Source organism: Grus americana, chromosome 8, assembly GCF_028858705.1.
Source record: "Grus americana isolate bGruAme1 chromosome 8, bGruAme1.mat, whole genome shotgun sequence".
Classification (NCBI taxonomy): Eukaryota; Metazoa; Chordata; class Aves; order Gruiformes; family Gruidae; genus Grus; species Grus americana.
The window spans coordinates 18,605,684-18,632,788 of NC_072859.1; the positions used below are offsets into that span (position 1 = coordinate 18,605,684).

General features: G+C 45.7%; 1 protein-coding gene across 1 annotated transcript; it reads right to left on the reverse strand.

The window, feature by feature from the left end:
• Positions 1–988: 988 nt before the first annotated feature.
• On the reverse strand, positions 989–24,621 carry LRRC8C (leucine rich repeat containing 8 VRAC subunit C). The gene is made up of 3 exons (XM_054833719.1): positions 24,500–24,621; positions 9,341–9,482; positions 989–7,143 (listed from the first exon to the last, which is right to left on the reverse strand). Exons 2-3 carry the CDS (start codon positions 9,476–9,478, stop codon positions 4,873–4,875), a joined length of 2,409 nt encoding a protein of 802 aa, XP_054689694.1. The 5' UTR covers positions 9,479–9,482; positions 24,500–24,621; the 3' UTR covers positions 989–4,872.
• Between the last annotated feature and the right edge of the window lie 2,484 nt (positions 24,622–27,105).

Sequence of the window (27,105 nt, forward strand, 5' to 3'; positions counted from 1 at the left end):
CAGGGCGACATCTGCTCCTGTAGTATGATCTCATCACCCCAGGGATCCCCGCAGCGTTTTCGCCTGTGCCGTCATTCCCATCCCACCGGGTGCGGCCCTGAGATGGTATCTCCTGCAGGGCTGGTGGGAAGGAGCAGGGCTGTGAGGAGCGGACCAGCTTTCCCAGCCCTCTGCATCTTGGCAGGGAACAGCCTGGAGGTTAAAAGCAGGCGCCGTCAGCAAGGGTTCCTCCTGCTTCTCCGTGAGACCTGCTGTGCCCCCGGTGCCAGCTCCCCGCCGGGGCTCATCTGGAGGCAAAGCTGACTTGGGGTGCTGTGCTCGCCACTTCCCTTCTCTCCCTGGGACCACAAGGACCAGAGAGGAGCATTTCTTGCTCCATCTTGGCTGGACAGCACTGTCTTGGTATGAAAAAACCAAACCTGGAACACATGATTGCTTCCAACTTAAAGATCCAGAGAAACAAGGAAAACGTACCATGCCAAACACAGGCAGCACGAGCCCATCGCCTTTGGTCAGGGGATTTATAGGGGGTTACGTCAGATGCAAGGGCTAACAGCATCATCTCCCTTAGCAGCGCAGGCACATGACGGGGGAGGCAGGAGTCCTTGTGCCCCTGGCTGCCAGCTGCGCGGGGCCGTGCGGGAGCCTGGGCTGGCTCAGGCATCCCCCACACCCCCCCAGCATCCCCACGCACCCCCTAGCATCGCCCATGCACCCCCCGGCAGAGCACAGCGAGGGAGCTGCTCCCGTGGGGACGGCTTCTTTGCTGGCCAGTGAGCAGGCTGCCGGAGTGAGGGGCTGGAAGGAGAGCACAGGAAGCGAGACCCTGCGGCTATAAATCCTGTCAAGTCTAACGATGTTTTTTCAAGCATATTTTCCTGACTTGCCTCCCAAGGGATCAAACCCAAAAGATGGTTATGTCTGATCTTTAGGTAACCCAGAAACAAAATGTTTCCCAAACAAATAATCACATTGCAGCCTGACAATGTTCATTATTACAAAAGAGCATTTTATTTCCATTTTTTCTGGGTGTACTATATTGCAACGTAACACTACACAGGTCTATTATCTTATTAAGATTCTTGCTACCAAATTAAGAAGTTTGTCTATTTGGTCAAATTTCAAAGTTTTTCCTTGGCATTCTTACAGGACTCGTCACCACTTAAGGACATGAATTAGTGGAAGTGCCAGGAATGTGATATGAGACTTGGAGTGGGCGCTTTCCAGTCTGAATTTGCAAAAGTTGTTGGGCTGGCTAGATGCAGGAGGTCAGCACAAATACCCATCCTAATTTTGACAAAGGAGGAGATGCACATCTCCAGATTTTGATCACAAAGTAGATTTGCTTTTCAGGCTTAATGTACTATTAAGGTTGTCTTCTTATTTTTGATGCACTCTTTGTCATCTCTGCTTCCGTAACCAAGGAAGGTTTGTATTATTTTTGAGCAAGAATGTAAAATGCCTTGCTTATATTCTGGAATTGTCTTACTTGTTAGGCACCTGATTAATGTAAGTAGTTATATAAACTCATACAAACCATGCCTAAAGTATTATCCACAAAATGTCCATCCATTCTAAGTCAAATACTATAGGTCACACAAAAGTCTAGTATGCATTGCATGTGAATATACATATGAGCAGTACATGAATCACTGAGTAAATATGGCACTTTTACATATTTTCCTGGATGTCATACAGAATTAAGAAACAATCTTCTCTTAGCTGACGCATTTCTAAAATACTGTAATATGGTTTTGGAAAATACACCCCACAGACTAGACAGTAAGAAGTTTAGAAAAGTCAACAGTGCAGCTACCTGAGTTTGTTTCATTAAGTTTAAGCAATTAACAGTAATGTGATATTTTATCATTCACTGTGAGCCTGAGGGCTGTCTACCCACAAAAGCCATGCCGCCTAACCCTGCTATAGATAAAACAGCACGGCTCTCCACGCACGTGGCTCGGCAAGATGATGAACTGACCTAGCAGCTCAGCACCTCCAAAGTGACATGTCCCACCTTCTCCTTGCCCGGACCCCGACTGCAGAGTCCTGTCCCCTTGCTACTCCCACCCCTGTGTCCACCCGATCCTTTGGAGAGCTGATCCAACAGAAAATTAGTCCCTTTTTTTTACCGGCTTGGTTTTCTACTGGCTTAGAGAGTTGATTTGTCCTGTGGAGGGATCAGACCAGCACCAGATCAGTAAAGGTACAAAAGGAGCAGCTGGAACATGTTGGCAGGAATGGGGAGCACGGGAGGAGGAGGAGGGAACTGCCTTTTTGGTGGCAGTGAGCTGTTAGATTGACTCAGCTGTCTCAGCAGACCAAACCCTGGCAGAAGATACAGTTATTAGCACGAAAGTGCTTAGACTGGTATAGTTTATTCCTATCAAAGTGAATAAAGATATACCAGCACAAGGCACTTCATAAACATGTAACTGTGTCCACATGAGGGGTTGCACTGGTATAAGTATAATCAGGAACAAACAAAACCCCCACATCCCCTAAGTAATGTATTTACAAAAATGGTGTAGAACAAGTCTCCAACCTTCAGTTATGAGGTGTGCATAACTTCCGTTCAGAAAACAGACCACAAACTACACATGAAACAACATTAGACACAAAATAAATTAGGGATTCAAAATGCTACATCTAGGAATATAAAGATTTTTAAAAAAAACTTTCAATGTAATCCCGTATTTCAAATCTAAGCAAGAGAACTATACAGCTCCACCGATTACTTGGACATTTTAAACAGTTTACATTCATCAGGGACAACAGCACTTTGGTTTACATAATTAGGTTAATATGAGCAATGAAACATTTCTCTCCCTCACATTACATCCAAGTGAAATACATTTAGAATATATATACTACCAAGCTGTTCCAATTAAGTGCATTCCATAGACGAGTAAAAGTAGCTCTTGCAACAGCTACACCAGCTACAGGTCTTTAATAGAACTAAATCAAACCCCTTTAAAAAAGCTTGCTTTGATTCCTTCATGCCTGACCCATTTTTGATTAATCACATGGATCTTCTCCAGAACACAGCCAAGCGCAAAAATTGCCTTGGTACTGTGGCAAGCCCACATACCAGATTGCATAGCACACCCTGGACTAATGAGGAAATTCTCATTTTAGTTTCTCTCCCCACCTTTATAAGTCAGACTCTTAAAACAACAGTATGCTTTTGTACCAAGCTCAAGAACTCAGATTAACTGTAGCTCAAGACACGCAACGGCATTTAGAAAACATTTAAGAGCAACCAACCTGACAATCATCAAACAATTATTTTACATAACTTTAAACAATCAGCAACTCAACCTCTGCAATTTATGAACAGCATTGCCTCCTAGAGAAAGAAGTACTTATTCCTAGATATTCTTGCGAAGCATTTATCCAGTGCCTGCATCTGACTCAGATAGGTGTTGTTGGATAGGATGAAGAGATCTCCTCTCAGCAAAATATTTTACTATCCTATGGTTATTTCTGATTAGCTTAAATTAGCTTGTGAGCAGCACATGGGTTATCATACACCTGCCAAACTTGCCTACAAGAAAGCAAATGGCTGGATTAAATAAACAACTGAACGTGGCTTCAGAGGATAAAGTTCCCAACCTGATGCATGATCATTACAGATTATTACATTATTTTAAAAAGCAGACTTCCAACTGTATGATTCTGATTCAATTACTAGCTGGGAGATGAAAACATAGCCTTCATCACTGTCCTCTGGTAGGCTGAGACTTTTGAGAAGTTAATGTATTCATTTAATCTCATTTTTGCAAATCTCCAAATGCTTCTGTGCTGAGCTTATCTGATACCCAAGCTCAATTAAGGAGCATATTAGATGCTATTTCCTTATCAGAAGCTTTACAAACTAAACATGATTGCACTTTTTCTGGATTCTGTTCCTGCAAGATGCCAAGCATCCCAATGGGGAAATGAACTGAGGGGAGCCCTTGCAGGACGGGGTGTTCAGTGGAGGATGGGGATTTTTCAAGATAGCGTTTCATCTCGCTGGGTCGACGTTTCCAACACAGTGAGTTCATTGCACCCCTTCCATTCAAGTTAGCAGGAAACGGGCAGCTGCATCCCTTTGCGCTGTTTGGAAAATCTTCAATGTGAGTCGCTTTGGTCCTGACTCCTCTGTGAACTGTGACCTTACTCTCCCGGCACCAGAGAGGAAATCGCAGTCAGTGACTCCTGCTCGGCGGGGTGTGTGAATGGAGAGCTGGATTGAACTTGCCAAAAGGCCCTGAAGAAGTTCTGCATGCTCCCTCAGACCCATTAAAATACATAAGGAACCTTTTCTACTTGCTTTGACCATCTGAGAAAACCATGTCATAAATAAAAAAGGATGGTCAGCCCAGATTTGATCTTGTTAGATGTTGAACACCGCCTGCTGCCACTGAAGAAAAGAGGAAACAGGGTATTCAACACCTGCAGCACCACCCGTTGAAGACCACGTCCTAAGGGATTAACAATAACCAGGAAGACAGTATAATAATCTATTACATATTCTGCAACCCAAAGCATACATCTTAAACACAGTTCCCCTGTTGGGATTACACAAAGGAAAAAAAAACAAACCAGCAGATAAAACCATTTACTTTCACCAGTAAAAATTAAGTTACAGATATCCTTGTTCTGAGGGCAAAACAAACTTAAAAATATCTTAAAACAGTGAAAAAATACGAGAAAATTTTATTTAAAAATATATGTACTCCTTACTCCAAATTTGTTTGTACAGAAAGGATTTGTTTGAAAAAGAAAAAAAATAATGACCAACTAAATGCATATTTGGAGTATGCACTTTCTACAGCGTATTTGGTAGAAGCGTTATTTCTGTAAAACTGAGCGAGAGGAAGTTAGTTATTCAGCTTTCATTTGTTCCCTGACATCAGAAGGCAATGTTTCAAACAAGGTGTCCTCTACAGTAAAACCAGTCCGCTTCAGAGCTCTACATTCACCGAGCTCAGGTGGAAGGATTTCAAAGTGATTGCCTTTAATATCCAAGTAGGAGAGGAATACCAAATTACCAATTTTAGGTGAAAGGACTGACAAGTTATTTTTCCCAATTTTCAGAGTCTTAAGTTTTTTGCAAAAGTATAGTTCATCTGGCACGCTCTCCACTTTGTTGCAGGTAATGGAAAAGTATTGTAAACTCTGCAGAACTCCTATTTCAGGTGGGATAAAGCGAATGTCATTGTAAGACAAATCCAAATATCTGATTTTGTTGCATAGGAACAGGTGGGATGGAAGAACCTCTATTTTGTTATGGCTGAAGGAAAGCCGCTCGAGACTTGTGAGTTTCTTTATATGCTCTGGGATGTATGTTATACTGTTGTACCACAGCTTTAGGATTGTCAGTTTTCGCAGATGTTGAAAACTTACTATTTCTTCAATGGATTTGAGGTTGTTTTCCTTTAGATCCAATTCCTGAAGACTGAGAAGGCTGAAGACTGCATGAGGAATGCGCTCTAAATCACAGTGAACCAATTCCAGCTGTGTCAGGTTGACCATCTTCTTCAGGTTGTTGAGCATCACTAACTTAGTGCCATCATTGTGGATACACAATTTTTGCAGGTGACTTGAAACATCAACTGCAGATTGTGGGATTTTGGACAAATTACTTTTTATGTAAAGAACTTTAAGGCTTTTAAGTTCCCGAAAAGACTCCAGTGTAATGTTTTTCGAAATATCGTGACTTAGGGAGCCAATTAAATAGAGCTCTTCCAAATTTCTGAGGCCATACATCCAGTGTGGAAGTTCTCTGATGTCATCAAACTTGACACTGAGGATCTTGAGATTCTCCTTCAGAAATGCCAAGGCGGCGCTGTGGATCTTCACAGAGCACTGGTGCAACAAGAGCTCCTGGAGATTGTCCAACTGTGCAATGGTTGCTGGTATCATTACATTATTAATTATTTCAAGTTTTAAAGACTGCAGCTCAGTAATTTCAAAAACTGTGTCTGGTAGTCCAGAAAGCATGAAAAGCTGTAGCTCCAAATGGCCATGGGAGTTCGTCTGTAGCCTCTGTCGCAGTTTATCTGCAGTCCACTCGTTGTTTAGGTTCAGCTGTTTCAGCTTATTTTCACTGACTTCAGATAGGAAGACAGCAAATCGTTTGGAATATAGAGGATCATACTGATCGATCATATGAAGCATAAAAGCAAAGTCATTCTTCACATCTGGGATATCATCAATTCCCGTCTCTTGCCGAACATATTCAAAAGAATATTCTTTCAGTGAACGATAGAACAACCAGTACAGTGTGTAAAGGCATGTGAGGCCGTAGATGCTTACAAAGCACAGGTAGCAGTAGGAAAGTTTAGAGAATAGATGTGCCATCGTGTGATTACAGCAAAAATTCTTATATCCTGTCATGTCTTCTATATCAACGTTACAGACTACTGTAAAATTAACTTCTGAGACAAGTGCTGTGTTGTAAGCTATAATAATAAGGAATTTAATTACCTTAAGTACAGTCTGGCGAACATACATGACGTAGAGTATATCACCCTCCTCAACATGCAGTCTAAATTTCTTCACCTTTTCAAACAGTGCTTTGGCCTGTTCACCTTCTTTCTTATCTAATGCCCCAGGTGTTCCCTTATCCACAACTAACTTCTCAGGGATTGATTTTAAAGACTGTGTCTTGACCAAAGTGCCTTCGGTGCTTGGCTGGATAGTATTAGACTTGTTTATGTTGTTCTTCCTGTTATCTTTCTCTTCAGAGTCTTCTCCTGACACTTCGGATAAGGCTCTTGTTGTCCAGGGAGAATCGAAACATTTCCCAAGTATTGAAATGAAGTGTTCGATTTTGGAGCTGGATCCAGGGAATTTGAACCAAAAGTTACTACACAGCATGAAGACCAGCGTGTGTATAAGGACAAGGTAAGGGAAGTACTTGGCATACCAGTGCAGGGCACGTTCATAGCACACCTGATTTATAAAGCTGTATTGCTGAAGGTCCAAATCAGTCTTCAGTCCTTTCATTTCAACTGTAGCTGGAGGGGTGGATGGCTTGGGTGGAGGAAGGGGGGTTGTATCTGGGATTGTGTTTAACACATTTGAACTGTTAGATTGGTTCTGGCAAGGCTGTACGCGCTTTGGAAGGCATATTATCTTGTCTTGCATGACCTGAAACACATAAAAAGATATCTTTTAAACTGATGTACAAACAATGGTGGCAGTACCAATGGGTAGCTGTCCTTGGAGTTCCTCCAGCTGCCAGGCATTCCTCCCCACAGCCCGGCACTTGGCCCCACAGGCTGTGCTGTTGTTGTTGTTGTTGTTGTTATTATTATTATTCCCAATAAGACACTTGCTCTATATGCCAAGAACTAGGTCACCGCTTTTCATCTATGGTTAGCTTTCTATAATTTGAGTAAGAGGGCACTGACATAATCCAGAAAAAGGAAAAGTATGGGTAATGCTTCCAGAAAAGACCAGGGATCTCCTGCATTGCTCTCCCCAGAGACAGACTGTTCTTGCCAGGTGTATTCATCCTGGCTACATGATGTTCAGAGAGAGCTTAGGCTTGAAAGCAGCATAACTGCATTCATGTGGCTGTATGCTCACACTGTGATGTCTTATCACAACAAAAATGGCTGACAGAGAGCTAACGTGGGCATATCTATGTGGGGACGTTATTAATCTTCAGTCTTAATATAGACAGATAGGGATAATGGAGAATTGATGGCATTTGTGTACACATGTGCATGGACATAATTTTTATTCAGTTTCTCATATGTATACATAGAGTCTTCATACCCACACTGGTGGGAAAAAATGTAGCTCTGTCCTTGAGTCTGTCTATAATGCAGAAAAAAAAGCAACTTTTGTAATTTGGGCTGGACATCCATGTTGGCAAACAGAGGTCAAAGCACCTTTAGGGACTAATCAGCTTTGGTTTAACTTGGGGTACCAGTTTGAGTTCACTGCAAGGCTCCCTATAGGTCTGAATTTAAAATGTTAATCCATGTGATAAACCAAGGAACTCTGCTACTTGCCCTGAATGACTAACTGGGATTAGCCCAAACTAAGAATGTGTGTGTAGTGTAGCTGTATCCTTTGACATTACAGTTGGTGAAAGCACTAAATATAGGGTTTGCAACAAGAGCCACCAAAATCAGATCCTCCTTGATGACCCACTCTGGTGCAGGGAGATGCTGAGATGAGACCACATGTGTTTTGAACAATATCAGTGCCATAACTGTTGACATGTCAAAAACTCCTGCAGTTAATCTTTGTCTGTAAATGCTATTCTGATATGCACCATTACTTACATTCTGGATTCATGTCTCTGGTAGTAAGTTGGAATAAAAAAAATTTGCCTGTTATTTGCAGTGTTTCCACACATTATTTTCCAGTGTGCTTCATCTGATCAAGCAGGTAAACTTAAAAATAACAGATGTTCTACTTTGTGTGCTTAAGCAAACACTTAGCTACTGATGCAAAATTCAATCCTATATAAAGAGATTTTTAAACATGGACATCATATCTTTTCAACTGAAAATACTTGAAAATGGAGAATACAGGCAAAACTACAGTTGATTTCACGTGAAATTTGGGACGTAGTATGTGAAAATCTTGGGCCACCTAAGTGAGCAAATTCCCCTGAAATAAGAGCTCTGTCGATGTGTCCCTTTAGCTCCATTTCTAAGTCATGCCAAGAAACGTGAGATCCATGTTTGCACTAGTACTATAACTTTCTATTTTTTGTGGAGTACATCCCAAACAGCACTCTCCATTTCTCTTCAGCTTTTGGCTCTTTAGCAAAATGTAACTGACAGTAATGTCAATTGTTTACATGTAAGCATCCTCAGAGATGCTTTGAAATGGAAGAGGCATAATATTAGTTGTGGGTGGTGTTAATAAAATAAGCACATTCATCTCTTTGAAGCATAGAGACAGAAAGAATATTAACATTTGCCAAATAAAGAAAAACAGAAATTACAAAATTACATTCTTCAAACTTCTAAACAGAAAAATGGTAACAAATAAGAACTTAAGTCGATCATCTGTTTTGTTATGTCAAGTTGTGGTGAAAACAGGCATCCAGGCACAACCCAAAGCAACAGCTCTTATCTTAGCTGGCACCGCTCCATCAACTCTAGCGCAACTGATTTACAGCTGCTGAAAGTCTGGTCTGTGTTATTTGATGTTGCTACCTAAACAGCTTTAATCCTGGGACCAGCAAATTTTTGCTTTGTTCACAGTGAACCCAGGAGATAAAAGAAGACATGACATCATCCTTTCAAGGACCTTCCTTGTTTGTGGTGTTCTTTCAGTACCCCTGAGAGCACCCACCTTGCCTCCATCCCGTTTGATTTACCTGTAACGTGCACCCAAACACACCGATCATCAGCATGGCGACGGAGAGATAGTCCGTGAACACATCCCACCAGGGCTTCAGCACCCTGAACGCCGGCTGCTGCTCCGAGAACTGGCGAAACTCAGTCACGGGAATCATCGTCCTGCAAAAGAATAAGGTCAGCACTCAGCCTCCTGCAGTCCGTACCCCTCAGTCTGTGCAAGAAAGTACTTCTTGAAAAAATCTGATCTGGAAATGAGAAGCCCAGGATGTGGCATAAAAGTTCCCAGCTACTGCCCAAGCGTCCCTCTGACACCCCTCCTCAGAAGAGGGATGCTCGTGCTGCCCCCCTGCAGCTCCTGTGAGGAAGGGAGAGCAGGACCGGGGTCTGTCCATGCAGGCAGGCCAATCCCTCTCTGCATTGACTCCCACCATATCTGATGGGTCAACGAGGCCTTCTGAATCCCTGAAAATCCGCCATTCTGTAGACAGAGACATTCAGCTTTATACACGTTAGCCTTGATCTCAAAGGCCTGGCAAAAATGCTTGTCCTGCGCTCAAATTTCACAGGCCCTTTTAGCTATCATGTTTCATTCACTTCCATTTTATTCACAGTGGTTTCATGGATGCTTTGGAATATTTGTGTGCATACTCACTGCAGTTTTAAATCTACTATGTTTTGAATGCAAGTTGCTAAAGTGCTTTAGCTAACCAAAACTACAAGAAGATCAAGGGCTTTATCTTCACCTCAGATGTTGAGGCTTACATCATCACCTCCTCTGAAAAATCAGCTAACACATGAACATGTACAGGCAAAGCAACTGATTCTAAAGCCTAGAGCATATTGTGTAACTGAATCCCTGAGATCAAACCAGCACTGAAACTCCCCAGTAAGTTATGATGGAAAGATAAATTCTCATGGGAATGGAACAAAAATACTCCCAAGAGCAATTTATAAGATTTGTTCTTTAACTAATATTGTAAATGCTCACCACAATCACCTCAAATCACACTAATATTCAAAGAGTCTATAATCCCGATTCAGCTGAGCACTGGGACCCATTAGTGTGGGTTTGGTGCCATCCAGCTGTGCGCAGGCTTAGGGATAAGCGCACTCTTGCTGATACGCTGCCCAGGGACCGAAGGGATTCAGCTCACTCAGAGCTGGGGATCCGGCAGGGAAGAACGGCTGCAACGCACCACAAGCGTACAGCCATCCCAAGCATTTATAACTGACTCCCACTATGCTGGTCATACTTGAGTGGAAAGATGCTCAGTTTGACACCTTCTCAGGGACTGCTGTGTCTCTGCTTGCCCAGCTGAGGTACCACAGTCCCCAAAGGCACAAGGTGACATCTGCAAATGAGCTGGGGTTAGTAGCTGGGCTGGGGCTTGGCAGCTTTTTGAGTGGGTAGCATAAAAACTTCCTAACCCTTGCTCCCTGCTCCCCTCTCCTCTTGCAACCCTTCCATGTTGCCTTAAGTGCTACTTGGCCAGGCAGGAGAATCTCTCTCAGCCTCTCGCCCTTCTAAAATCTGTCCCCAGGATGCATGCCACAATGCCAGACGAAATCACACACATCTCTTGCACGGCTGGAGATCCCCAAGAGGAAGGCAAGCTGTCCTCTGCAGCACTTGCAAATTAATAGACCATCAGTGAAAATGATGGCAATCCAAGACTGACTTCACACAGCCAGGTCAGAGACTCGGCAGCGTCCATGCCAACAGGCCTGAATTGCTGCAGCGGTGGCGAACGAATGCAGCATTTGCTATCAAATTGCATGCAGCCAGGAGCTGCAATTCTGATTTTTGTGTGCCTGTCTTGCAAATGCTCAGCAGACACGTTGGGGAAGATATACCTCTGCAGCACAGAACACTCAGGTAGCTGCTGGGGCAAACCTTTGTCGTCTTTCACTTTTCTTTTAGAAATACTGGTGGGAAAAAATGGATCTCATAAATTAGAGGTGCCCCATGCAGCTTTAAGTACATGCCCAGCACCCCTTCAGCTGAACCCGGGGAGGGGAAACCATCTGCTGGCAGCTCCCAGCGGCGCCTGAGCTGAAGAACATCGTGCACTGATCTCTCTTCCATACCCACGTGCATTTCACTGCCCTTGGTAAGGAATTACCCTCCTCCTTTTTATTTCCACATAAAATGTAGGTGACTGGCAATAGCTGCTAGTAAGCTTGAGAAAATAAGTTTTCTATCAAGCATTGAAAAACATAGAAAATTCTTAAAGGAATGCACGAATACAAATGTTAGCTAATCGGTTGCCACGCAACAGTCCTGCTCAAAGCTTTGTAACACATATACCGCCATCAGCTCGGGTTTTGAGGCCAGTTAGCTGACTGGAATGCCATCGGTATACCCAAGAATACGTATCAACAGATTGCTTTAAAATCACAAGGGTTTGACATTTTCTTCCCCCCCTAGTAATAACGGCCTATGGGTTCTTTTTCATCTTCTGATGCCACAGCCTCTAGCAGTTCTATTTGTAAGGTTTTTCCAAAAGTATAGACAATTCAAGTGTCAGATAAGACACAATCATGTCTCCTGCAGTGGAGCCTCTTGAGAAAACACAAGTGCTTGCATGCACCAAAACACGCGGAGCCCCAGTTCTCGCTGGTTAGCTAAGCAACTCGGAGCCATGGCATTACGAAAGTCAGCAGTACTGCAACACGGGCAGCGCCTGACAGCAGATGGGACTGGAAACCATCTTGCAAATTACTGTGCAGGGACAGCTTTCAAGACCAAAAATTAATTTGGCTGCTGCATTTGATAGGTTTCGCTCTGTATTTTTAGGGCACTTTGTTGTATTATATATTTGCTTTATTTCTTCTAAGTGATGTGTGGGGAGTTTAGATGAAGGCAGATACTTTCTGGCACGACAAATACATGCTGCTCTGATCCCTTTAGAGGCTGCTGTTTGCATAGTGTGACTCCTCATTACTAGAGTGCACATACTGTTATGCTGGCTAATGGGCCAGGCCAAAGGAGACCTGCATACAGAAAGCCTCTCCGAATCGTGCTAGAAAACCCATCTGTGAGGGTGGAAGGTTTGCAGTCCAACACCAGACATCAAAATCTGTCTGCCACTTACATTTTTCTTTATTGTTAAAAAAAGAAAACAAATGTTACCGAATGATGGCAATGGTACAGCACATACTAACGGTAAACAAACCAACAATGTCCAATGACAGACAATATTTTTTAACTTCAGGAAAAAAAGACATTTACAAGAACCTTCAAATGGAGATTGGACATGAAGAAGTGGGATAACTGTTTTCCAGCATCCTCTGGAGAAACCTTATTGCTCCTCCCCTTGCTGCACTAGCAATAAGGAGAAGATGCAGGAAAGAAGTGCAGAGAAGCCTAGGCTTACCAGCACTGCTGGTACCTACACGCAGAACAGAATGACACAAAATTGCTTTGTATTTTTATATATTCTAGCTTCTTTTCCATTCTGGCCTGTCCAGTGACCGAAAGGACATCTATTAGCAGTGGCTCTGAGGCCTCAGAAAAGACACTGCAGGTCCACGTGGCTCAGAGCAATCCTGAAACCCTCTCCTGGCTGTGGCCGGAGCGTGGCTCTTCCCCACTGCTACGCCCAAAGCCGCATGACTGCCAGATTCATTTATAACCACGCACAAACCAGGTCTGTACAAAATAAAGCAATTCAGTCAATCATGAATTTAAACAAATCAATACAGAGATGCTAAAAAGTCATACTGCAGCCCAAATCAGAGCAATCTCTGGGACAGCACATGATCTACTGTAGATTCTTCTCTCTTCTTATAACAAGGAGATAGAAGAAAAGGAGTTCAATATTTCAGCTGGTGAAAACTAAGACAGCATTACTAACTTCAGTTCACTCACATTCAAAATGCTATTTAATGGCTCAATACATCGTAGCTCATATGTGGAGTCTGACATAGGTTAAATACTATTTAATACTTAGGAAATATTGAATTCTAAATATTGGATAATTTATTCAATTAAAATCAGAAGTTGTTCTCTTTTTTCTGTCTTGTGTTTCTAATAATCCTCAGTCTCTATTGAAAAGAAAACCGCACATGAGATAAATCATCTGGTATTCAGCTACCAGCAGGAAATAAAAAAGGAACTTGGATTAAAAAAAGTTGTACTGGCTGTTAAGCAGCACTGCAGAAAAGAGCTGAGGGTTTGCCAGATTAAATAAAAAACAACAACAACAAAAAACCACAAAAAAAGTGAGGGGAGAGAAATTAGCAAGGGGTTTTATTATTATGTTAAAATTTCTAGGAAATATAGAAGAGTTGATGAGTGAAAATGAGTATGTGATAATAAGATAAAATACTAGAATCCAGGTACAAGGAAGGTGTGCAAAGAATACCTAATTTCCCCTGCATAGGAAAAGGAGGATCAAATAAGTATCCCGAAGGAACCTGCGAAGATAATAAAGAAACACATATGGCTTATGCTGGAAATAGAGATGTGGAAAAGAATTTTAAAAAATATTCAGACTCTTAGCTGATGTAAACCGGAACAGCTTCCAGCAAAATATCAGATATTTACTCCAGCAGAAAAACAAACTACAGAGATCAGCTAATGCACGGGCGATTAGGAGCAAGACACAATGACATAATGTGACCTAAAAGAGCTAAGGAGAATAAATAGCTCCAAGTGAGAGAGAAAAGTATTGGAAGCAAATTAGACTTAATAAATCAAAAGATTGAATCAAAGAATGATTGTGAAATGGCTGCACCGTGGAGCAAAGCAGCTTCTCAGCAATTGGCCTTCATCAGAGGGAATAAAGGACGGTGGTGGGGACCGTTCGGAAGTAACGATGGCTCTTGCCAGTGTGGCTAAAGAGAAAGACGAGTATGTTTTACAAATCGGGCAATCCGCATGACGTGCACTGCAGAATATAAAGGAAATGAAATAATTAACTTCCTGCCCACTGGCAGCTCAGAGGATGCTCAGGCAGGCAGCCGGGGGGTTTCTGGGCAGGGACCGCCCCTGCAGCACCGGTTCCCCCCGGGGTCAAGCAGCACAGCCAGGGCTGCTGGGCAGCAGCCGAACCTCTGCCACCAGCGCTGTGTCACCAGGGCCTCTGTGCAAATGGGCACAGAGATGCTGATGAGCATGGTTTCCAGCCGTAGCTGTAGCTACCCTATCTCCACCAGTGACAGCAACCCAATGGTCCAGCCCTCCCCAGGCACGGCACAGTGTGCCCGGGCTGGCACTGCTCACTGCCAGGTCTCTTCGGTGGTGCTACCTGTCGCAGCGTGGCCAGCAAAGCTCCAGGGACAAACTCCGGCCTTGGCTTAATGCTTCGCAAGTAGGCGCTGTGAGCGGCTCCCCATGGCTTCATGTCCACTGAACTTCTGCGATCTGCCTTGCAGCAGCGCACGAGGGACCCCAGTCAGAGGCAGGGCCCACCGTGCCAGATGGGCAAGCGCTTGGCGACATTAAAGTTTATACTCAGATTCAACCTGAGACATGTGTGATGCACCCCCTCATCGAGCTGTATTCATCGTGCACCTCGAGAGATGCTTTACAAAGAAAAAACACATTAATACTCAGAGAAGCGCCTCTCTGGTGCAACTCCGAACAAAAGCACTTTTGGCTTCCAGCAGCTGCAGGGCCCAAGCTCCAGCTATTGCTAAGTGATGGTTACTATTTTTAAGCAGGTTCTCACAGAGTAACTTCATTCATTTTATGGAGCATAACCGTGTGGACTGACACCAGCCCTCAGCAGGATCAGAAGGTGCACTGCTGGAGAGCACTCTGATACCGGTGAAAACCACGGTGCCGCCCCTGCCTGCCCCACCTCAGCTTTCAAGGCACAGTTTGTAGAGACACTGCGATTGAAAAAAGCACAGTGAGTGAAAAGAAATAATCCTGCCTCTATCTCACCTGCGGCAGGTCCACCAGTGCACATTCCTCATTGAGACAGACCCCCAGCAGCTCCCACCAGCTGCTCTGTGCCCTTCCACGGGCAATGCTCAATATTGCCTGTTGACACCAGCCAGCCTGTGCCCCAGCCATGGCCTCCTTGCCCAGCAAAGCCCAAAGGCCTGTCCCTGCGCTTCGCTGACCCTCATGCGACAGAGAAGCAGCATCACTGCTGCTTCGTGTGCTGTAGGCAGGAGACCAGGACTTCCCAGAGCTGTGTGTGCCAAGCTACAAGTGTTATTTGCCAGCAGTCAAGCCCTCTGCTATTTTATCCTTCCAGCAGTGGTTACTCAATCATGTTGCCATGCGCTGAAGCAATCACTGTCATCCACCACTTGTTTTAGGGGAATGACCATGGCCACACACCAGAATCAAGACCACTGGATGCTGGACAGGTGATTAACATCCAGAACATATCAGTTCCATAGGGGCAGGGTATAGTAACACACCAGAGGGAAAAAGGAGGAGGAACATAGTAGGATGAGAGAGACAACACTGCAGAAATAATGACATTTACAACTGGAAAGCATAAGAAGTTGGTGAGATTTCTTAAGCTGTCTAGAAAAGATGTTTAAATGATTATCTGGCTGACATTTAACCACATTTCCCTGACATCGCATCAACCCTCCTCAGACGTAGGATCCGCACCACCGTCTCCTCAGAGTCCAAGCAAGTCCCAGATGCTACGGACATGGCCCTGACTCCCCCAGAGGGAAGGAGCTTTCCCCATGGCGTGAGGGGCCTGGGGCTGGTGGCCACAGGGCCACAACCACAGCCCGGCTGAGCATGCCGGGAAGGGTCAAGGCTGAGATGTCCTCAAGAGACAATTCAGACTGGGACTGCTCAGTCTTTCACATCAGAGATCTACTGAACAGAGTAAGTGCTGGGCTGGGCAAACCCCGCCCTCCTGGCTGTTTTAAACATACTGCATGTGTTAGGATAAATTATGAAATACCTTTTGGGAATAGTGCTGCAAGGAGGTCTCTGGGTTGGTTCCCATACATGATTTATTGCGTATTCATCTTCATTAAAGGAACAGAGCACAGCACATATTTCACACACAACGAGCCCATGACCCAGGAGCGGGGACTCAGCAGAGCCCGAGTGCTGCAGGCCGTGTGTGCAGGGGCTGCGCCCCAGTGGGCTTTGCTTTTCACAGGACGCAGCACCACACACCCTGAACATTACAGCCCGCTCTCCTTGGTTGTAAACATTTGTCACTCTGCCTAAATACCATAGAGTCGCTTTTCAGGTGGTTCGGTGCTGTGTGGCCTCGGCCGCCTTGGGCCAGGAGCTGAAGTTAAGCTGAATGCTTCTCAGCACAGGGCCTGAGGCTGCACTGAAAAGCAGAATTTTGCATTCTTATTTTGCCTGACTGGGAGCTACACACTGAGACAGTTAAACGAGCAGGGATAAGGGAATTTGACAGTCAGGTTCAGTGTGATGTATTCTTAAATACTCAATTTAAAAGCACTGGTCTAAGCAGAGCCCCAGGGCTTAGGCCCACAGTCTCCTCGAGCCAGGGATAGTAGGCACAGCGTGGCACTAAAACAGCTTGGTACTAACTTTGTCAGTCATCGTTTCTGTTGATTATAACTTTGCCAAATTTGTATTTGTGGCTGGGGTGGGGCCCCTGAAATGATCATAAGGAAAAACCTGCCTACTTTAAAACAAAATTTAAATTAAGATCTAGCCAGCAATTGTTCAAACCATTTTTAGTAACAAGCTTAGGGGAACAACATTGGGCTGTGAACACCACAAAACTTGTAGACTTTTTATTTTAAACTTTCCAGAACCTTGTGCCCCCATGCCAAAATTTGGTCTATGTATCGGGGACATACTTCTTACTGCAGCATGAACAGCTGCCCACAGCTGGCTAATTTATAAACCTTTGGAAACTGTGGTTTTGAATGTATCCTTTGATCTCAGCAGCTGAACACTTCACCTTCAGCGCGTGTCCAGGAGCTCCTGGCACTGCCCGTGCTGGCACCACAGATCACAGATAATGAACCTGCTTCACTTCATCACCTAACCAGGAGAGGACTAAAAGTGGACCCAGGGCCAAGGCACCAAGTCTGGAAAACTGAGATTAGACTAAAGGGGAAGTAAGACGATAAGGGCTGGAATTAGCAACTCCTAATTCCCAAGAGGTTGATGTTCCGTCCTTATCTGTGTTTTCTCACACACATTGTACATGTAGTGAAATAATGTCTGAACTACCCTGACATTTGGGTTTGGTAATTATCTTGCTATATGTTTGCACTGACCAAAATGTTCAGCATTTTGCTAAGTGGAGGTGTTGGTCAGTTCCCATGTAACATACAATAATACCTCTGCTACTAAGTTCTCCCTGTATTTGAGGCATTTCAGGAGACTCGTTTCCATGTAGGGCTTTACAGCAAATGGTCTTTCCTGTAACATAAAATTTATAAAAAACCTAACTGGTCAAAATTTTTTGGTTGGAAAAACTACTTTGAATGCTGGCTATTTGGGAGCATGGCAAAAAAGTATCACATGCTGCCACTTTTTCAAACACGATGGGTTACTTTTTTTTCTGTTGATTGTAACAGATTTTCATAGGAAGAAATACCATCATTCTGAAGTAAGAAATACAAACAAATGATGCTGTTGTTTAAACATAAATCCCATGTTAAGGAACTGGAAAACTATTAAAAACAAACCATTTGCATCCAAACAATTATTTTTAAAAGTCCATGTATTTACTGTATTTTCAAACAAACTACTTGAAATTCCTCTTCTTGGGGCTGAGGTTGGCAATGAAATGTGGCCTGAAGGAGCAACAGAGTGTGAGTCAGGGTCCCCCATCGGGACCCGGCTGTGGGCTCCTTCTGCTCCCCTTTGGGCACGCCACATTGCCCCGCCGCACCGCTGCTCCTCCAGTTGAAAAACAGAAAGGTATCTACTTTCTTTGCTACCTTTGGTGGGAAATATGAATGAATAGTACAAGATCGTAACGTACTACTTTGTCCAGTTTTCTGCAATGATTGAGTCTAAACTGATAGCATGCCAAAACCTCCCTGCAAAGCCACTGCAGTTAATTTGATTTCATACTACACATTACCAAAATTATGTCACACTTGGTATTAGTCTGCAATCTGGGGAGCAGACAAAACACAATCAGCCTATGGAAGACTATCCCAGCAACCCCAGTTTGGTGGTTGTACAAAGCGCGTGCAACCCGTGCAGTTTTCACAGGGGCCAAATCTGCACCGATGGGATGAAAGCAGGCTGGCCACGACGAGGCTGTCCCCTGCATGACAGCCGTCCAGCATAGAGACGGGGTTTCATTTCTAGATGTACTGACTGGAGAAGGCCAGGCTATGCCACCTGAGCTCCAGCACAGTCACAACCCAGCCACTGTAAAACTGCCCTCCGTTACACCAGCTGCCACAACCGAGCCTCCCCGGTGCCCCGGCTCTGCACGGCCACAACTGTGGGCAAGGCTCCAACGAATCACCAGGGATTTAGTTGCTTGAGAAAACTGAAAAGGGTATAGCTTCCAGAAACTTGCTGAACATGTAGACCTTTTCCATTGTTTTCCCCTCTGAGTTACTGAGGCCCGCACTGCAAGCATCCAGCTTACATTTTGGCTGCCTCTCTGCCTAACAGCCAGGAGGGAGCGTGGTGGATTCAGAGGTGGCAGTGAATCCCCCCCGCTCTGCTGTTGGGGCTGTCCATACCATCAGCTGCAGCAGTGGAAGCTCAAAGGCCTGAATCCAGAACTCAGAGGAGACATAAGGGACGTAAAGAGGATGCATACAGGACGTAAAGAGGAAGCAACTTTAATAAACTGCATTTCAAAAAATATGCTGCGATTTCCACCTACACATACAGTAAGTGCTGCTTTGGCGACAGATCCCAGACAATAACCTTGTTGTTTTTTTAATTGAGTCATAGTACTTTTTTGTGTATTACACACCAAAAAGACTTCCTATTGTCAGCAGCTCTTTGACTTTGACTTGGTTGCACTGCAGACACAAAACTGTTCAGGGCCAGATTTCTGCCAGATAAAGTCTCAGTGAAATCAATCGGAGTTCTTTCTGTACCAAGCACACAGGCCTGTGTGGAGATTTGGCTTTGCTGAGCTATTTGTCCAGCTCTAAAGAAAAGTACACTCTACGCATTTCCATGTCAAAGACTACTTCAAAGGCAAGACTTACCATTTTTCAGCTCTGGGAGTAACATTCTTAGATTATCAGGGCTATCACTCAAGCTGCCGGCCCTCTTTCCAGAGCTGCAAAATATTCTTAATGTGAGTGAAAACCTTTAATGGCAAACCAAAGCACTGAGCAAGAAACTATCCAGTGAGTGGTATTTTAGTACTTCTGAAATATGTCTAAATGATTGAGAAGAGTAAACTCACATCAAGCTTTAATCAAAGTTACACCAGGCTTTCCACAAACACTTATTTAACATACTCAGATAATGAAGACAGAAACAATGCCACAGAATGTCATAGGACAGACGCTATTACACAAACGAGTGCCACTCACTGTCAAAGGAATAGTCAGGGGCTTCGGGCTAATACAAGTGCTCAGAAGAAAAAATGTTCAGCTGATATAATTAAAAATTAATTCCTAATTGGGACAGGAAGCACAAAGGGTCCATTCTGAGTCTTAAGCAGCTCAACCATCTGAAAAGTTAGTTAAAAACTTTTTATGCAGTGATTGAGCCAAAAACATTAAAGAAATGCTTGTTTTCATGATTTGTGAGACTTTCTCATATAAAGGATCTTTTCTGCTCCCGCCTGCATGCTACACAAGAGAGCTTTCTAAACTTTGCAATAGTCTCATAAAACATGGATCCCAAAACGCCTGGATAAACACACAGGTATTCTGAGCCTGGAACACAGCTGATATATTTTCCTGCCCCCAACCATCCTTTGTGACAAAAATCCCTGACACTAAAAATAAAGCTCATAGTCTAATCCATACTCCTGAAAGAATGAAAAAGACCGATGTAGATAAATTCAGGCACATAAAATGGATGTGATCTGCACATACACAAAGATAAACATGAACAGCTACAGAATCAGAAGCGCTATTCACATAAGATGACTTTTAAAGATTGTAAACTTTAGAGATGCAGAAATCCAGAGCTCCCTGCCTAAATTCTCTGTTGGACTTTTCCAGTGCAGTGTCCAGCCACAGCCCACTGAAGAGGGATTAGCTCTAAACTCATTCCATGAAAAGTCTGTTGCTGCATCATAAAACAGAAGGAAAGGCTGTAGCCATCAAGCCTAAACTTTGTGAGATCAATGCAGTTGCTGGGAGGGTTCTGCCCATACTATAGCAGGTGTGCAGGTCTTTGAAATTACATTGTCATGGACAAATGATGGCAAAGAGCAAATACTCTTTGTAATCACATTACCTTTAAAAAGGGGCTTTTCTGACAATATTGTCTGTGAACCTCCATCTTGCTCAATAAACTTGCATGAAAACTATCTACCCCTGAGAATGCTCATCAAGCATTCACATCGACTGGAAAATGAGATCTCTAATGGTGCTCGCTCAGAACACCAAACCTGCTTTCTGACAGCAACCTGCACTTCTGAGCTGTTGCATTCTGCTGTAAATCACACATATATCAGGATCTTACACTGCTGCACGCTCAGGGCAGGGCTTGACCTGCGCACTGCTTCACTATACGCTCCAGAGCAAGCAATTAATCCAAGCTCCCACCTTGCTTTCAGTGATGAGTAAGTAAAACTGGAAATGTTCTTAGCACTTCAGCAGTCTTATTGCTGGCTTTTTGAATTTTGGATTCCCACCAATACAAAATCACTATGTGCTATTGCCACTGAAAGGAGACGCGAGCTAGAGTCTCCATGTTCAGCAGATCATAGTTTCGCCCAGGATTTGAAGTTGGTATAAAAGGCTGGATGCTGCTCACCAGCAAGTCAGTGGAAAAGTTAAAGTTTACTTTGACAGAGAGAGAAATGGATTTTTAATGCTACTCTACAGGACCAAACATTTTCACATATGCTGGTTCAAATTCAGTGGAACTTTGGATGCTCGCCGTGACAGCAGCGTTAGCAACTCCCCATGGAGAACAGTGCCATCCTGCGCTTCAGGGGAGGCGTTTGTTTTACTTTAAAACCAAGAAGAAACATGCACTGTATCTTAATGCAGGATTCTCCCAAACAAATGGAAAATGTGCAAAGCACATACATGGCAATATCCTACCTTTTAAAAATCTGACGTTATCAAATACTAGATTGTAAAGCAACCCTTCACGGGAGATGGAAACAGAGTGGGCACAACCTCCATACTGGAAAAAAATGCCAGAAAAAATCATCCTGGTCCAAGCCTATGACTCTCTGGATGATACAGTTGTAAAGTTTATGCTGTGTCTGATTACCTGCTTGTGTCAGGCACTAAAACGTACAGTGAATACAGCACAGGAAAGCTGACCCAGGGTCTGTCAGGTTGAAAGGCAGCTCTAAGACACTTTGCCTGCCTGGGGATGGGAAGGCAGCAATACCTGACTAAGGAAAGCAACGGAGCAAACAGCATATGCATGCCCAAGAAGGTGAATCAAACCTACTATCTTCCTAGCGGGAAACAAACACCAAGCCCAACAAGAGTAATTACACTATAGCTTGAATTTGCATTAGAGTTTTGTCACACAAAATCCCTGGACAAACAGCTAAAGGATGAAGAAGAGAGTAAAGTTTCCATTATGTTGAGCATGTGAAATCCAACACTTGTTAACATTCTTCTGACAAATCATTTTGGAAGGAGAATGGATTCTTTGCTTTACTAAGTAAGGTTTTAAGGGAAGTATTTTGGGGCTCTCTTCTTTTTTCTGAGGCAAATGATTTAATTTTCAGAGTTTTCTTTAATATATAGCCCCTCCTCTGCCCTTCACAACTCTGTGACAATGAGGACAATATCTTTTCACTAAATTTTCTCAAAGAGGAAAAAATCTTGTAAAATTAAACTCTAGCTTCTGTCACTGTGAATTGTTTGGATGGTAATTGAAATTTTTTTTACTTCCCAAGCATTCAAAAGGGCTTGGGCTGGGAAGTGCCTTTCTGGTGGTGAATAGGAGCCACTTCAACCAGTTGCAGCTGAGGTCAATGGACAATCAGGGGAACTGCTCCTCCCAGCACTCTCTGACCCAATTCACTATTTCAGGTCTTACTGTGCCCTCACTCTGGCGCTAAGGCCACCTGAATATTGTTTAACCCTCTCCACTGCCCAGCCCCGATGCCGCCCCCCCCTCCCAGTCAGAGCCCCTTATTGTGGGCCTCGAAAACCAGACACCGAGGTGGGATGTGGCTGCCTCAGGAAATCAACTGGAACTGGTAGAGGACTGATTGCAAGATAGCACCAAGCACTGAGCCAAGGAAATTGGATGAAGATTTCAGCAGTCTCTGATTTTGTTCTTCACTGACAACCAGCACCAACCTTTTCCAATACCCAGCATACAAGATTAACTAACTAGATTTTTAGTCTTTCCATCAGAAAGTTCCTTTCTAAAATTGCTTACGAGAGTACATAGCAACAAAAAAACCCACAGAAAGTTATATTATGGTAAAACCTCCAGCAGGGCCCCATAGTATTCAGACTGGAAGAAAACAGCATCACAACTGCCACACATTTAGCAAACTCAGAATGTGACTGGAAAAGGAAATGATTCAGAAACCACAGGTGCTGAGCACCAGGCTGCCTCGCCTCACTGGCAGCCCCCAGGCACGGGCACATGTGAGACAGCAGGAATCCAAGGCCAGGTTAAACTTAGGGATCAATGCAGAACTGTGCTCAGCCCGGCTCTTGATGCTGATCTGCACCACAGGGGCAAGCAGGCGTTTAGAGAAGAGTGAGTGCTACCTTCCTGACTGCTTCAATCATGCCAAAAATAAAAGTAAAAGCAGGTCTAGTATACTGGGGGGGAGTGGGGTGGTGGGGGAAATAGGCGTACTTGGTTGAACTGAAAAGGGAGATATATTTTTAAAAATTTATTTCCAAAATTGCCATCTTTTTCTCCACTACCTTGCAAAGCACCTTTCTGTCTGTCCAGTTTTTTACAGCATCACTCAAGCCTACAGTGCTTTATGGGAACAAACATACACATGTGTGTCTTCAAACGGTGCTGCTCATAACAGTCTTTTCTCACAGAAAGTACTTATTCCAAAAGTAAAATAAAAAAAAGGGGGCAAGCCATAACTTACATAGTTATCTGTGCAATAAAGTTCCTCACTTTTAAACATTTTCATCCTAATGGAATTGTAGTAGGATACAGTCGGCAGCCTTCCATAAGCCTCTCAGTTTGCTTGGTCAACTCTTTCCAGTGAACTGGGCAAACTGCATTTCGTGAATAATGAAGAAAACCGCCCATCATACTGCGACAAGGCAGAGTTGGTTTTAAACCGATTTAAAATCAGGATTTTTTTTTTTTTTTTTTAAATCTCTTCGAAAACAGACCCACGGACGCCGGAGCCCCGCAGTGCCGCCGGGGGCTGCGCTCCCCTCCGAGCCGGCGGCAGGGACCCGCCAGGACCCCCGGGCACGGAGCCGCTGCGCAGCCCCCGCGGAGGGACCGCGCTCTCCGCATCCCCTCTACCCGCCGGCGGGCACGGTGGGAGCGCGGCTGAACCGCCGCCTCCCCGTCCTGCTCGCAGCCTCCCCGTAATGCCGGTTGGTTTGGCTGGGGTTTGGGTTTGGGTTTTTTTTTTTTTTCGGGGAAAACAGCGTCAAGGGCTTCCCTCGAGCCGCCCGTCTCCACGGCGACTGTTTCGCCTCCCCCCGCGCCGACCCCGCTCCCGGGAAGCCCCACTTGGCTCCGGGCCGCCGCCCCGCGGGGCACCCCCGGGGCCGCCCGAGCGCCGCGGCCCGGCAGCGGGGTGCCCCTCCCGGCAGGGGATGGGTGGGGTGGGGCGGGGGGGCTGCCGCGGCCGCTTCCCGGCGCCCCTCCGCGGGGGAGAAGGCGGTGGCGATCCCAGATAAAGTTTGGTTCCCCCAGTGCTGCCCGGGGACGGGGGCGGCACCGGCGATGCCGCCGGCGGGCAGAGCGGCGCCCCTGCAGCGGCTGCCCAGGCCGGGTCGGGTCGGGTCGCTTCTCCCCGCGGGGGTGCAACGCCGGGCCCTGCGGCGGCTCCGTCCCCACGCGGCCCCCTGGGGCCCCCTCCCCGCGGCGATGCCCCGGCCCCGGCGCGGCCCCGGCCGGTGTGGGCAGCGGAGGGCCCGGGGAGAGGCAGGCCGGGCGCGGCAGCGCCTACCTGGTGCGTGTCCGGGTGGGGGGCGCGGGGTCACGGACGGCGGCGGCCGGGCGGGAGCGCGATCATGCCGCGGTTCGGAGCTGAGCGCGGCGGGCCGGGCCGGGCGGGGCGGGGAGGGGAGGCAGCCTGCAGCCGCGCTCCGCCCGCCGCCGCTCCGCCCCCCACGGCCGCGGGGCCACGTCTCCGGCCTGACGCACACGGCGGGGGCCGGGGGGTGCCGGTCGGGCCGGGGCTGGGCCAGGGCCAGGCCGGGCAGCCCCCGCTGGCGGCGGCGCTCCGGGCGTGCCGCCTCGCAGGCCCGGCCGTGGCGGGCGGGACAGCCGCGCTCCGCCCGCCCCCCCTCTCCCGTGAGGCCGGGCAGGAGGGGGCCGCTAACGGTAACTGACGGCCGAGGCCTCCGGGAGGACCCGCGGCATCCTCGGCTGGAGCGGCCGGCGGCGGCGGCCGGCCGGCCGGAGCTGCGAGGTGGGGCCCGGCTGAACAAATGCGGCGTAAACGGGCCGGGCACGGGGGGTGTTTCTTCTCCACAACGTGCAGTTGGTGCCGTGGGAAGGAGTTACGGGTGGACGGGAGCCGCGAGTGGCCGGCGGCTTCGGTCCGTGTCTGGAGGGTGACAGCAGAAATTGTTATGGAAAGACCTCGACCTCAACGCACAGGGCCGTGGAAAGACTATAAACAGACCGGGCTGTAAAGCGCCTGGGATTGCATTAACAATAGAAAAGCGTCTCAAAGAGTGACAATTGGAAACGCAAACTTCTGGCCCAGCAATTCAAAAAGCGCAGACTGAAAACTGCTGCTGAAAGAAACCACATATTCGAAGGGACTTTTGTCCAACATTTTCGAGAAAGATTTACATCTCTGGCAGAACGAAGAGACGGGACAAATTCTGCATCAGAGGGAGGTGCTTGCCCTCTAATGACTTGCCCCTAACCCTAGGGATAGTGTGTGTATCCCCTTAGGGACAGTACAAATATGTAAACAGAGAAATACAAATATATATGCCCACTGGGGGGGAGTTAATGGAAACAAACACAACGTGAAGCATCACAGCTGTTTTGCTGCAAAAATATTAACTGGATTGGGACGTGGACCGAAGGTCTGCCATGGATAGCTGTGGTTAGTTCTGACTTCATGTACTTTGTGACCCATCTGCTTCAGGGCAGACTCAGGTTCCTCGTTTGGGAATTGCTGATGTGATTTATAGCTGTGGGAGTTCAGCTCATCGTTTGACTGAAGTGTTTGCTTAAGTGCTTCGCTGTGCAGAGCTGCTTGCCTCAGCTGAAGCCCGGAGGCTTTCTGAGGCACCTCAAGAAATGAGGGTCTGAATCTGGCAGGAGCTGGAAGAGGTTGTTGGCATAGCTCCCTCACAGTCCTTCGGAGCCGCCAGCCTAAAAGATTTCAGCAATATTGCACCATTGCGTAATTTTAAGTGTTGTCCCCATGCTTTGGGGGATATGGCTGAGGAATAATCCAGGACAAACGAGCAAGATTTCCATATGGACAAAAGCACTGGGTTTCCTTTTTGAGCTAAAAAAAATGGTTATGGTGACTGCTGCATTCATTTTCTTTTTATTGGTTTCTTTCCATTACTCTTAACTCCTGGCAGCAGCTTAGAGAATCCCTCCCTGTCCTGGATGGTTTCTTCTTTCAGATGCTTGCAGGCAGTTGTTCTGTTCACCCTCTCGTCATCACTTAGCTCATTTAATCTTTTCTCATAAGTCAGTCCCTCCTGTTACCTAATCATGGCGGTCTCTTCCCTGAACTCCCTCTCAGTTGCTCATTTATTTTACAGTGACATGGTGGCCAGTAATCCTGCCATTGTTAACGTTTCCTGTTGTGGAGGTTTGGGTTATTTTTGTTCAGAGTTGCTGCAGCACTTGGAGAATTGAGCTAAGCTTCCCCTGTGAAGAATAATTACAGGCAAGGTCACTGATACTGCAATAGAAAACATGGTCCATGGATAATTCTAGCCGGTGGGGTTGGGGATGGAGGCTTAGTGCAGTTCTGGTATGTGAGCTCCTGGTGGAAGGCGGCCCAAAAATTCATGTTTGATATTAAACACACAATTGGGGCTCCAGATACTTTTGCTCTGCTGGAGAGGTTTTGCTGCCTGTAGAAAACTAATTTATGTGTGAATTCCTGCATTATTTTCTTTAAGACCACCTAGGCAGATGAAGTTTGAAGTGATTTGGGGGCATTTATCTTACTAAAAGTATTGTTTCAAGATTCAACCATCTGTATGACTGCAGGTTTTTGACATCCTTTGATTTTAGGTTGCCTCTTTGTTTTTCATTGACTCCAGAGGAACAGGGGACAGGTGACATAAGAAATGCTGTTACTGCAAACGTAGCGCATTTGCCTTTACTGTCGATTGCCCTATTCTGTCATTCATGATTTACAAACTCAGGCAGTGTTATTGCTGCTACTGAGTGCCACCCTGCAGTACTTACACTACAACAGAACCAGGAGCAGTGCTGGTTTGCACCTGAGTTAAAACTATCACAGACCAGCCTCCGAACCCAGCTGGACACTAGGGCAGGTCGCACTGTCAGTGCTTATGTGACAGTTATCCCCCATTCATGCACCTGTGGGCTGATTCCCAAGTG

Bases quoted from the DNA above. Each gene is read 5' to 3' on its own strand.
- LRRC8C (XM_054833719.1), bottom strand. From the start codon at position 9,478: ATGATTCCCGTGACTGAGTTTCGCCAGTTCTCGGAGCAGCAGCCGGCG. The intron at 7,144-9,340 runs GTAAATCAAACG...TATGTGTTTCAG, and splicing joins TGTTTGGGTGCACGTTACAG to GTCATGCAAGACAAGATAAT.